Here is a 13906-nt window from a genome sequence, read left to right on the forward strand (position 1 = left end):
TTTCAGGCCAGGATAACAATTTCATCCAAACATGAGAGAGAACACATACAAATAAGAGCAATTGGAAGTAATTAAATAAATAAATGATACAAAATAAAAAAGAACAGACTTGTCTTGTAACTGGGATGCTATAACATTGAAGCTGTTAAATGGGTTCTCTCTCCTGATTGGATGAAATTAGATGGGGAGACCCCTGTTACTGAACAAAACTATAGCAATGATTACAGAAGCTCATATTATGACAGATGTCTTACAACGCCTTACATATTATTGGCTCAGATTATGACAGATGTCTGTGCAAACATGTAATAAATGTTTTAGTAACACATCAAATGAAAACCAATGCAATCCAGCTGGTGATGTTTTCCAATTAGTCTGTCATCCCGACTTTGTTAGGAAGGACGGCTGCTCAGATCTTATCAGCCTATCTTTTAATTAATGCAGGTATATGTTTGGAGTAGAATTAAAAGTAGTGGAAATTGAAAATACTGAAGTAAAGTACAAATACCTAAAAATTGTACTTAAGTACAGTACTTGTAAATGCACTTACTTTTCACCACTGTCTAAGTGTCCAAAAATAGTTGCATTATTGTTACTTCGAGGCTGAGACAACCGACCAGCCCCTCCCTTTCTTCACAACGAAATCCCAGAGCTCGACCCTCATCCCATCCATTCAGTCTATGATCCCCAGCTGATCCTCTCCTCTGCAGAGGAGAGGATCAGGGCATCTTGTTTACAAACGGTACAGGGGTGCGCGAGGAAGGCCCGCCCCTTAAGGGGCGGGCCTTCATCGCCTCCATAGTAGTTATAACATGGGAGCTGCGTAAACAGGCAGCATTTCAGCGGTCCCATCTGCGGAGGATAGGTTTTTCTTTTATTGCCTATTTCTAGCCTTTTGGGCAACAAATATTTCTTTCCAACTTCAGCTACAGTGATAGCTAAGTTCGGAGAGGAGGAATAAGGTAGATCAGCTGTGCCTGTTTGTAGACACTTTGCATGCAGTGGTAGATCCTCGCGTCAATAGCCTTTTACAAAAGGAGGAGAGAGAGAGAAAAAAACAGTATTGACCTAATTATTTTCGAACAAATTACAATGGATAACACTGGACCTAAGAAGAGTTGTTGTGGTAGGTCGTCGCTTTTCATTCATGGAATGTCACGTTACGTGTTTTGCAATTTGTTTATGTGCTGCAAAAAACATGGATGCCTGGCTATATAGACTGGGATAGTGTTTTATTTCCTACGTTTCCTTTACAGAGTCTACCAGAGACTTCTTCACATCAGCAAAGTTCCTTATTTACATGGGACATGCTCTATCGACATGGGTAAGTGAAATGATCATAATAGCCCTACATACATAACATAATAATGTAATAACAGGCTGCATTGTCATGACAGTGTAATGCCCTATGCCATATTTAACATGTTTTCCAAAAGGTAATTAATGTCTATATTTCCACAAATAGCTCTCCACAACAATGTTAGGTTATCCTAGACAGGATCAGTTCATCCCTGCCGTGTAGTGTGTAACAATCCTTGAAAGCAGATATAGGGCCTTTATAATTTATTACATAGCAGTACTACTAACCAAGGATGCTGGGCCATATAAACATGATCAAACTGGACTAATAAAAACATATAATAATATATATATATTATGTGTTGTATATTTCCAGGGCGACAGAATGTGGAACTTTGCCGTAGCTGTGTTTCTTGTGGAACTGTACGGGAACAGTCTTTTACTCACGGCTGTGTATGGTCTGGTGGTGGCTGGTTCAGTGCTGTTGCTGGGGGCCATCATTGGGGATTGGGTGGACAAAAACCCCAGGCTCAAAGGTAGGCTTCATTTGTTGTAAAAAGAAAAAAAAAAGAATAGTGCACAAAAATGCACCCCATTCATGTCTACTCATACAATGGCCAAAGTTATTCTCTAAGCCTCGTAGCCTTTAAAGACAGTCTCTTGTGGAATGCTTATCCAGAGGAATTTGGCATGGGTAGTATTAGATTAAGGGAGCAGAAAAGTGGGTCCAGCCATGCTGTTGGAAAAGCTCTAACGAACTCCTGTATCCTATTCCACACAGATATCTATTGTTTTTGGCCAATATTCTGTCCCTAATTCCTATCCTCCTGTTTTCACAGTGGCCCGGACATCACTGGTCGTACAGAACTCCTGTGTCATTACATGTGGAATCCTTCTCATGCTCGTTTTCCAGTACAAAGAGCAGCTTGAGGCAATGTACAATGGATGGATTCTGGTAAGATCCCTTCAGCACACAGACCGCTGTTCTGTAAGCCAGTGTAAATTTGCAGTGAACGCATTTAGCCTACTTTTTAACACTACAGTATGTGCAACCCACTTGACCCCCAGTATGAATCGTTAGATTAGCGACCGCTGATATGGACTCCCACGTGAACGACCTTTATGACAGTGGAAACTAGGTTTACAGTTCAATTCAAGGGAATGGATTAAATGGAAGTATTATTCTTAAAAAAATTATGCACACTTCAAGTACACGCAATTGATTGGTTCTGTTATTGATCAGTTATATATTAATGTTTGTTTTGAGCAAACATGTAGATATTTTTTATCTGCATATTGACCGCATGTCACAGAGCAAAGCCATCTTCTCGTTGTTTTCCAGAATACTATTTATTTGGGAAAACACATTGTTACCGAGTTCTGTCCTTAGTATCTAAGGGCTTGTTAAACTATGATACTTGATTTGAATCAACAAGGACCTATTTGTCATTTATACCGGTACAAGCAGCAACATGTTGGTGGGATTAGGGATAGGTTCTGCAGAGAAGTTGCTAACACAAATTTACAATGTAAAAATATAACAACATAACACTATAAGTTAACAAAACAACAGACTAATGCTGTTTTCAGATAGCTGCTTTCAAAACCGATACCGTTACGGGGGTTATCTGTAACAGAGAAACAAACTGTGTGTTGAACTTCAGCTATGATCCAACTCTTCTCTTGTTCTCAGTGTTGGCTATGTGAGCGACGGGTTGAGGAGGCTGGTATTTGAGTGTTTGTGGAGGTGGGGGGGGGGGGGGGGGGGGGTTAAAACAGGAGATTGAGTGTCTTTTCTTCTAGGCAGAAACAGACAGACAGACAGAAATGACCTGGCCTGTGTTGATCCAGTTCCATTTGCTCTTCTGACCAAAGCAGCTGTTCCATAATGTACACACAGAACAACAAACACAAACAGTGAGCCAGTTTGTTAAAACAGTCACGTTACGCTGTGGTTGTAGAACACTGTTCTGTTGGTTGTTTCTAGACAAAATATGCTAATCTTTCTGGTCGTGCACTAGTAGAGCTTCAGCACTGAGGTCACATGTTGTGCATTACATGAAGCAGTCATGCTGGACCACTATCAACAGCTGTTTTTTTTCTTCACACTTTTATTAATTCTTTCCTTTTTTCCTTGAGAATGACATTGATTTACTTTTTCACGGAATGTCATTGCTTTCCTTTCACGTAGAAGAACAGTGATACATTTCACGTTTGGTTAATGTACCGTACTACTGTATCTTCTATATTTTTGCATGAGGAAATGTCCTTCCAAACTTCAATCGTTAGCTTTAAATCTCTCTGGCAGCATCTGAACCAGGCATGCTCATCAAATTAAAATGTGAAATGCTTCCTGTTTTTCAGACGACCTGCTATATCATGGTGATCACCATAGCCAACATCGCTAACTTGGCAAGCACGGCTATGTCCATCACCATCCAGAGGGACTGGGTGGTGGTGGTAGCTGGACAGGACAGTAGCAAGTTGGCAGGTCAGTCAGTCAGTCACTAACGCATGCGCACGCACGCACGCACGCTCGCTCGCGCGCGCACACACACACACACACACACACACACACACACACACACACACACACACACACACACACACACACACACACACACACACACACACACACACACACACACACACACACACACACACACACACACACACACACACACACACACACACACACACTTTAATTGCTCATGATCGATTTAGGCCTCATGTGATTAGTCGTTAGTTCTGCTCAGTGGAACAAAGTCTGATATTATACTGGTATTTTAAATTAATATATCCTATGGTAAGGTTTTACTCTAACTGTTTAAAATCAGCTACGATATTTCTCTAGCAGGGGTTGAAATTACATGACCTTTCTTGATTAAACCTGTACAAACTGCTCAATATACAAATACATTTCCAATTACTTCTTGTCCATTTCATTAACCTTTTCTGAAGAAGATCCTCCACCTCATTCCTTTGTCAAACAGACAGCTATAACCAGTGTTAACCAAGTGTTTTGTCACTTATATATTATGGTGAAAATTGAGCTAGTGTAGTAGATAGGGTTGTCACAATTATTACATAATCATCTAATCGCAATTATTCAAGATAATCGCAATTATTTGGTAAATAGTGTAAGATTTATATAGCGCTTTTATCCAAACCGCTTTACATAGATTGTGCATTACATTCACCCATTCATACAGCGATGGCGGAGGAAACCATGCAAGGCGCCAACCTGCACATCAGGAGCATTTTGTGGTTAAGAGTCTTGACACTTGCTTAATGACACTTCGACTCTAACTCTGGGGGAGCCCGGGATCGAACTGGGAACTTCACGGTTCCCCATTCAGCAGCTCTAACGGCAACTCTACCCCTGAGTCAAAACCCCTATGTTTTTGAGGGGCCATATATATGGGCTTAATATTGATGACATCAGGGATCTCCATCAGTGATGATGTCACATGATGTCATGAGGCATGACCATATATGGTCATGGCAGGGGGGACGGACCAACCAAACAAACCAACTGACAGGAAATGCACGTTTTCACAGTAAATGCGACCTGTGGTCGCAATAAAATTAGATTTTTTATGGACTTTTGATATAAAAATACACAAAGATGGACATTTTCCCATTGTCACGAATATGCTCTAAAAGTGTGAAAAACGTATTTTTAATTTCCCTATGTCTTTAAATTGTGACAGCCCTACTAGTAGGGCAGCTCTTCCTGAAGACCAGTACTGTATCCATGAATTAAAGTTTCCATAGAAGCCACCGTGTCTTCTGTGAAAGCACCAAGAATAGCTTCATTTTGCTTCATTCCATGGCATTGCCATATTTTGACCGCTTGCCCTCCCTTCCATTACGCCTTTCTCACAACAGACATGAACGCCACCGTCCGGATCATTGACCAGCTGACCAACATCCTGGCGCCAATGCTGGTGGGCCAGATCATGTCCTTCGGCTCTCACATCGTCGGCTGTGGTTTCATCGCCGGGTGGAACCTAGCGTCCATGTGCCTGGAGTATGCCCTGCTGTGGAATGTCTACCAGAAGACTCCAGCACTGGCCGTCAAAGCTGGCCAGAAAGACCACAGTCACGAGCTCAAACAGCTCAGCGCACAGAAAGGTAAGCACGAGAACTTTATTTATATAGTATGTCCCTTTATAACTGATATTGTGGCTGGATACATTTTAGCATTGTATTTTCCTTGAGCGAACTGGGGAAGAAAGTTTTTGAAAATGTATTATAATTCATTAATAACAATCATGTCAGGAATCCTGTCACATATTCTAAGGGCCTGCAGGTGGTACAGTCAAGGCTAAAAGGATAACACAAAATAGGAGACATCAAATTTCTCTTTTGGGTCACAGGCTAAAATGTTTGAGAACCACTGCTATAAGTTCCTCACTAAACAGTTAAAACACTGATGCTGCTTGATCAAATATCAACTGAGAACTGAGAATTCACAGCCTTGAAATCCGAATCCATGATTAGCCAGAACATATAAGTTCACATTATGACAACAAGACAACTCTTATCTGAGTTCACTGAGCGATTGACATTGGACTGTTGCCTTGTACGACAGACCTGAAACAAATCCTCACTGACCCCATCACCCCCCTCCCTTTTTTCCTCCGCCACCCTTTTGTAGAGTTGGAGAACGGCCAGAGTCCTGAGGAGTCGTTCCAGCCTCTGATGAATGAGAGCTCTGCGGTGGCCAAGGCCGAGTCTCCCAAGGAGATGGGCTGCTGCTACCAGGTGTCTGAGCCTCTGCGTGTCTTGAAATCTGGCTGGGTGGCCTACTACAACCAGTCCATCTTCCTCGCCGGCATGTCCCTGGCCTTCCTCTACATGACAGTGTTGGGCTTCGACTGCATCACCACCGGCTATGCGTACACGCAGGGTCTCAACGGCTCCATGCTCAGCCTGCTCATGGGCGCCTCGGCCATCGCGGGCATCTGCGGCACCGTGGCGTTCACCTGGGTGCGCAAGAAGTGTGGACTAATTCGCACCGGCTTCTTCTCTGGCATCGCCCAGTTGCTCTGCCTCTTGATGTGCGTGGGGTCCGTCTTTGCTCCCGGAACCCCCTTCAACCTCAGAGAGTTTGACTTGTCGCACCTGTTCCCCAAGCCCCTGCCCGACATCGTGAATGGTTATACCAATGCCACTGATGCGGAGGTGCCCACCACGGCAATGCCATCCATCCAATTCCAACAGCATCCACCCGACTACCTGTCTGTCATTCTGCTGTTTGCTGGGGTCATTGCTGCTAGAGTTGGTGAGTAATGTTACCGCTTACAGGCGACAAAAGAGAACACCTACCGAAACTGTATAGAAACAAAGTATCAAGACCAACAACAACAAATACAATATTTTAGGCCGGCCTAGCGGGTTGTGTCGCGGGTTCGAGTCCCGATCCCGACGACCTTTGCTGCGTGTCTTCCCCCCATCTCTCTCCCTGTTTCCTATCTACCTACTGTACATCTATCAATAAAGGCAAAAAAGCCCCCAAAAATATCCTAAAAAATTATATTTTAAGGTTAGTTAGCACAACATTAAAAAATGATTTTATAAATGAAACCAGTAAAAGTGCAATAATAAGTTATAATAAAATACAGTCGCATTGTAGTTTGGCATAGAAATATTATATTTTCTTCAGTTGGCAGATGACAGAATGCCTCCTTTATTGGTGTACCTCGGGCGGCAGTGGCTCAGGGGTAGAGTGACCGGATAGGAACCGCAATGTTCCCAGTTCAAACCCGCGCTCCCCCAGAGTTAGTGTCGATGTGTCCTTGAGCAAGAGTCTGAACCCCTAATTGCTCCCGATGTGCAGGTTGGTGCCTTGTATGGTTTCCTCCGGCATCGGTGTGTGAATGGGTTAATGTAATGCACAAACTCTGTAAAGCGCCCAAGGCGCTATATAAATGCACCATTTACCTCAGCTTCTTCCATAAGCTTATAAAAGGTATATTTTATGATGATGACTTCCTAAAAGTATCCCAAACTAGAAAATGCAGTCCATAGGTTGAAGGTTTACTCTAGTCAGCGGCATTAACAGGAAGGACTCTCCGGATCTGAAATGAATGTCAAAGCAATATTGGCAACCTTTGACGGCAATAACATTGGCTGATAATTATCAACTGATTGCTGTATGGAGCCGTATGCTCCGCTTACAGTTGTTTTTATGTGGCAGTAAAAATACCATTAAAACAGTCGACTGTTGAACCCTCTAAACAAATGTTGACCTCGCACTCACTTTCTGCTCTGCAGGTCTGTGGTCCTTTGACCTGACTGTGACCCAGCTCATCCAAGAGAATGTGATCGAATCGGAGCGCGGGGTGATCAACGGCGTCCAGAATTCCATGAACTACCTCCTGGACCTACTGCACTTCATCATGGTGATTATGGCCCCCAAACCAGAGACCTTTGGCCTTCTGGTGATCATCTCCGTCTCCTTCGTGGCCATGGGCCACCTCATGTACTTTAGGTTTGCATTCAAGACCCTGGGCAACCGCCTCTTCCTCTGCTGCTCGCCAGAGCAGAAGGAGGAGGCAGTGGACAGCCCCTCACTTCATGCTGCTGCTGTGTAACCGCCATTAAAGAGACTGTCCCATGGTACATATATCTCAGAAGCCTATCCCTCACACCTGCTCCTGCTCTGTCCATCTAACTAACATGCTTGCTTGCTAGCCGTCAGGAAACTAATGCTACGAATGTAAGCCAGGTCTAATGGAGCTGTTTTTCTAACTGTTGATGCATGAATAACCATTAGCAGAGGGAGGTGAGTAAGTTGCTTACCACCATCAGAGAAAACTAACCCATTCTAGATTAGAATAGGTCGCAGCTTGGATAAGCTCTCTCTCTTACCCTGGCGCATAGGGTAAGGGAGTTCAAAACTCAGCACCCCTCTGCCATAGGCCTGCAGGCTATGGCCGAGTTGGGGACCTCAGCCACGGTTTAAGAAACCAGGGGAAAAGCACTGTAAAATAGATAATCTCCTCAAGGCCTTGACCTGGCTGTATGGTTTTTTACATGGTGCTTCAGTTTAAGAAAAGGCTAAATGGGAGAGAAATAGCGCAGATATTTTGAGCATGCTTGGTGGCTTGAGTACAGAGGAACAGTCACTGCAGATCTCATAAAGCAGATCATTCCTCTGTTTAGTGTTTTAACATTTAACTTATATCTGGTTCTCAGTCATTATATTGGTGCTGTAGCTTTTTCTAGTCGCCATTTCGTCTCTGATAGCCAAGTGTTGCTTTTGGTCAGCTTCAGCAAATGATTGTAGAGTTGGTGGCTTCCTTCAGGGGGTTTAATGCTCTTGCTCATTTAACCAAACACAAAGCTGGGATCAATGCTCTTTAATACATGGTTAAAAGGGTTATGCAAACTATTTATTCAGGAAATGGTGGGTTGTTGTTTGTTTTTCCTTTTGTTTTAGTTTTTTCTTTAAATGTATCATCAGTATTGTCTCGGTTGTGCCATAACAGACAGAAATGCATCCACATCCACAACGTTCTCAGCTCTCTAAGTACCAAAGTGGAAGTCCTTTTATGGCAAGAAAGGAAGTGAGGGAAGACCAATTATCTATATAAAGCATTCCAAATACACTTTTTTAATGTCACTTGTGTGAGTTCTCTAAAGCCTAAAACAGCGACACTTTGTGCAGTTAGGCTTACCACTTTTGTAAACCCCATAGTGCACCTAAATATTTTCAGCATACTGTTGAGATTGTATATTGTTTCTTTTTACTAGTAGTTTACTGTGACTGTTGTGTCGCCAATAGAGTTGTGTGTTTTAGTTCTAATCATGATTGTTGTTACACAGGCACTTTAAGAGATTGATATATATCCATGAACCCACTAGATCAGTTATATTGTTAACATTTCCCCCACAATTTTTATTTTTTGCACACGGATGAAATCCTGACCTCTTGCACAATCGTTTCCCCTCCCAGTCTTAGGTTACCTTGCAGTCTGTTCCAGTCACTTGACAGTTCAAAAACAAGGCACATAGCTAAAATGTTTGACACCATGCTCTCACATGGGAAAAAGTACCTTTTCCTGTGCACAAACTTGAATAGCCCCCCACCCTCTCCCTCTCACTGTTGCGACCTCAAATAACCCATCTCCAGTTATACCGCCCAGTCAGCAATCCTTAAACTGTCTCAGTTTACCACTTCTGCCTGCCAACAATTCCTACACCAGTGCTTTTTTGCTCATCTAGTATTATTGGTGTTTATGCTGTAACTTCCAACTTCTGTTGAAAGTACATTCTGAAGTGTGGCTACTTTTCAGTCAACTTTCTGAGACATTGGTGTAACGCCTAATTTATCTGTAGAGTGATGGTGTTACTTGCTGATAAGCAACAGTTTACAAGCTAACTTTCGACAAGAAGAGACATAGTTGCACAATGGAGTATAGAGGGTATGCCCATGCATAAAGTGAGTGGCAAATCGAGTTGAATGTTGTTTAACGTTGTTTAATGCAATCAGATTCTGTTTGGATGTACATTGGCTGTCAAGGCCAGATATTAGTTTTTTCCACTCAGTAGACGTTCCCACATAACCGTTCCCGCATACCCTCTATACAGATTGTTCTATTTAGAGAAAGACATGCAAGGACTCAAGAGCAATTTGGCAGAAACGTTCATATTTGTCATGTAAATATTTCAGTATGGCTCTCTCGCAATTCATTATCACCGAGTTTTATGGATATAGACTGTAATGTCTTGATAAGCTATTATTGTTATTATAACAGCCGGACATAAGTGTGCTGACTTCCTTCATGTCTGTAAATAAGTTCATCAAAGTGAAGTAAAGGGAGCAAATTCCCAAATATTTACAAACGTAGCAGCAGCACCTCTATCTCAAAAGCTCTGACCTATACCTATACCTATAAACACAGTTTCTGAAGCCTTATACTCCAAATTTGCCTTGACAGCTGTTTTGTGCATGCACACACGCACAGCACACACACACACACACACACACACACACACACACACACACACACACACACGATTATTAGTCCACCTCCACCACACTCTTGAAAGCCCTTCGCCAGTCTATAACTTTGATGGGTAGGAGCAAAAATATTAGGGTTGGAAACAGGCAGCCCAGAACAGATGTGGAGTACAGTAGGACCATTCAGTCAGCCTGTTGGGAGGTGGTGGTTGAGTCAGATGTGTGGAGGTGCACAATTATGGTCCTCCACGATGGCACGGCTCGGCTTTCATTCTAGGGGTATGGCCTGCAGTGGTGGAAAGTAACTAAGTTCATTTACTTAAGTAAAATGTTGAGGCATTTGTACTTTACTGGAGTATTTCCAATACTTTTACTTCTACATCTCAGAGGCAAATATTGAGCTTTTACTCCACTACATTTATTTTAGAATTTTAGTTACTAGTTACATGATAATTATTACAAAACATACAGTAACCACTTCAGCCCTATACATGTTATGTTGCGGCCATTTGGAAATAGCCAATCTACAAGCTCAATGCATGCTATTTTCAAAAGATTGTTATACATTTGAAAACTTGAAATGGGAAATTAGAAATGTAGTACTTTTTACATTTGGTACTTTAGGTATATTTTAATGCCAATACTTTTGTACTTTTACTCTAGTACATTTTGAATTATTTTCCACCACTGATGGCCTGCACAAAGCCACTGATCTGCCATTTGTCACAATGCTGATACAGGGATATTTCTAAGTACATGGCCATATGTAATATTAGCTATTCTTCCATTCAAACAAATTGTCAGTCAGTATAAACAGTGAAATACAAAAAATACATAAACAGTATGTACATATTTTGTGTGCTGTTGTCAGATTATCCTTTTCTTGTCTGGAAATAATGGAATTTTCTTTTCTTTCTTTTTTTACATTGTTTTTTTATATACCTAGTGTTAACATTTTGTTTTTAATTGAGGTTTTCTATTCGATTTGTTTGTGAAATTGTTTTCTCTGCCTCCTGTATACAAAGCAATCCTCTTTCAATAGGCTTGTAATTTTGAGCACAAAGATGCATATGTATCATGCTTATGTATGTAGATATCGCCAGTGTTATTGTATAATTAATTAGTTAAGTAGACAAAGACAAAATCAGCGAATAATCAAAGCTTGTAGTCCTGAGACAGTCTGAGAGTCAATTGATTTGAACAAACAATCGCACTCCATTGATGATGAGGATGTTTATTACGGCTTGTATTGCATGAGGTCAATTCAATAAAGAAAACCATATCAACAGTCTGTTTCCCATGATGCCTGATTGTAAATATATCATTTATTAATTTTATATATCTATAAAGTGCAATAGATTAAATGATCCATTGTTTGTTAAATACAGCATTTCTCAACCTTTTTGGGGCCAGTTCCCCCTATCCAATATCCAGGTCCCTTATCGCCCCACACACCCAATTAAAAGTGTGTATTTGTATTGTGTATTGTGATGCTTATATAATTTAGTTAGTGATTATTATGCAATCATTAGCCTACTTCCCAGGGAGAGAAAAAAAAGGCTGTTACGATAATCATGTCAGCATCATGGTCAGTATCATGTCAGTTTCATGTCTGTGTCATGGTCAGTATCATGTCAGTGTCATAGTCAGTATCATGGTCAGTGTCATGGTCAGTCTGATCTCAGCATCATGCCCCTCCAAGAGCACCTCAGTGCCACCCTTTAATAAACAATGCTTCCAGTGCCCCCCCAAAACTTCTCTGCATGCCCCTGGGGGGCTGTATCGCCCCCAATTGAGTATGCCCCCTGCTACCTCTGAACCACTGCTACCCCTAAACCACTGCTGCCCTAGTTTACAAATGGGAGGGCAATACAGCCCCCCATTTGTAAACTAGGGCAGCACTGGTTCAGGGGTAGAGTGTCCTCTTTCCCAGTTCAAACCATACTGTCCATGCCCAACAGAAACAAACTCTTCAATGTTACCATTGGACTTCCTACACCCACACTCTCTGACATGAACAATAAGGCCATCACACGGTTAGCACTTTCAATATCAAATGACACTGACCATCCCCTGTATCGCTATTTTAACCTCATGCCATCTGGAAAAATATCTGTTTCAGTAGGAGATTTGTCCATCAAATGTGATCAGCCATCGCAGCATTAAACAAACTGCCCCACCGATAGGATGGTTCTGTATACATTGGGGACCTTACGCTTTTGTATATTGTCTTGGTGTTATGTGCCATGTGTTGATGTGGGTCCTGTGAACAGACCTGTGAAGATGAATATCCTTCGGGACAATAAAGATTATTGCGACCGCAAGTTGCATTTACTATGAAATCTTTGGTTGGTCACCCCAGCCATGACCTATGGTCATGTCTCGTGACATCACGTGACATCATTAGGGGAGATCCCTGATGTCATCAATATTGGCCAGCAACTCTACATCTGATCTAAAACCCTTAGATCTCCATATATGGAGCTGACCTGTTCTGACATTCCATTCCTTTGCCATCCATCCTTCTTCTTCAATGTCTCCCTTCTGACTGATACTTGTCCATTTAAACTCTAGACAGGCCTGCCCCAAAGTTATTAGTGCAGTTCAACAGGCCCGGAAATTAAGGCCCTGTACCCCGCTGCCACCCTTAATCTCCATATATGGAGCTGACCTGTTCTGACATTCCATATGTTGATCTGACCTCATCAAACCCCGTACACTCAAGACACGCTCCATATATAGTATGGCCAGTACAGAATTCATTCCATATGTTGATCTGAGCCACGGTCAGCCACCATGCCAAAGCGCCAGAGCTCGCCCAGTAGTCTGCTGTCACCCAGGCGGATGCGTGCACACAACCGCAGGCGTCTTACTGGTTATTATCCCTCAGAGGTATAGTGTCGAAGTGTTCTGGAGCAAGATGCTTGAACCCATAATGTGCTCCCAATGAGAAGGTTGGTGCCTTACATGGTTTCCTCTAATGTAATGCACAATCTACAGTATATAAAGCGCCTTGGATAAAGGTGCTATATCAATGCACCATTTAACTCTGACGTATAAGGGTTAGTTTTCTTTCAGTGCTGAGTGAACTGTCCCCTCATTTTAAGAAATATGGAGAGGGGCGGTCTTGTGAAAAGCCTATCTGAGGGGTTTCGTCGCCTCTGCCTGAGACCTATAGCCGCCTGTGAAGGGTGAAGGTCACATTCCACCCTGAGGGTTAGCTGGTAATTTCCCCCGGAATCCCTTTTCTCAACCAGCCAGAGTTAAACAGACTGACTCTAAGCTGAGCTGGGTGATCTGAATTTAGCTTACTGAAAAATATTTCTCTCAGGCAACAGAGAGGATTGCTAGTAGTGACCCACAGCACTCGGCTCAGCCTTGTGGCTGTGAGTCACCACCTGACTTTCTATTCAGACTCCCGAATAGGTTCTGCATGAGTTTGGTGCTACTGTGTTCTCAACATAAAATTATTTAAACATTGATGCAGGGAGTGTCAGTGCCGTAGCTGTAACTCTGTAACTGTGTCTGTAACTCCTCATCCTGTGACAGGATGGTCTGCAGAAGGTCTACCTCATCAAGTGATGTACTGTATAACAATACTGGGAATAAAGAATCAAGTTTATGTTAGCATGT

At 42.3% G+C, this 13906-nt stretch overlaps 1 protein-coding gene across 1 annotated transcript; it reads left to right on the forward strand.

Moving 5' to 3' along the window:
• The first annotated feature begins 820 nt into the window (after positions 1–820).
• On the forward strand, positions 821–11602 carry slc40a1 (solute carrier family 40 member 1). The gene is made up of 8 exons (XM_080785840.1): positions 821–1126; positions 1257–1324; positions 1676–1835; positions 2139–2254; positions 3664–3790; positions 5191–5436; positions 5963–6589; positions 7582–11602. Exons 1-8 carry the CDS (start codon positions 1093–1095, stop codon positions 7899–7901), a joined length of 1698 nt encoding a protein of 565 aa, XP_080641966.1. The 5' UTR covers positions 821–1092; the 3' UTR covers positions 7902–11602.
• Positions 11603–13906: the final 2304 nt, after the last annotated feature.

This window comes from Protomyctophum bolini (genome assembly GCF_963924005.1).
Source record: "Protomyctophum bolini genome assembly, chromosome: 16".
Taxonomy (NCBI): domain Eukaryota; kingdom Metazoa; phylum Chordata; class Actinopteri; order Myctophiformes; family Myctophidae; genus Protomyctophum; species Protomyctophum bolini.

Coding starts and splice junctions, on each gene's coding strand:
- slc40a1 (XM_080785840.1), top strand. CDS start 1,093: ATGGATAACACTGGACCTAAGAAGAGTTGTTGTG. Junction 2,255..3,663: donor TGTACAATGGATGGATTCTG/GTAAGATCCCTT, acceptor CCTGTTTTTCAG/ACGACCTGCTATATCATGGT. Junction 3,791..5,190: donor GGACAGTAGCAAGTTGGCAG/GTCAGTCAGTCA, acceptor TTCTCACAACAG/ACATGAACGCCACCGTCCGG.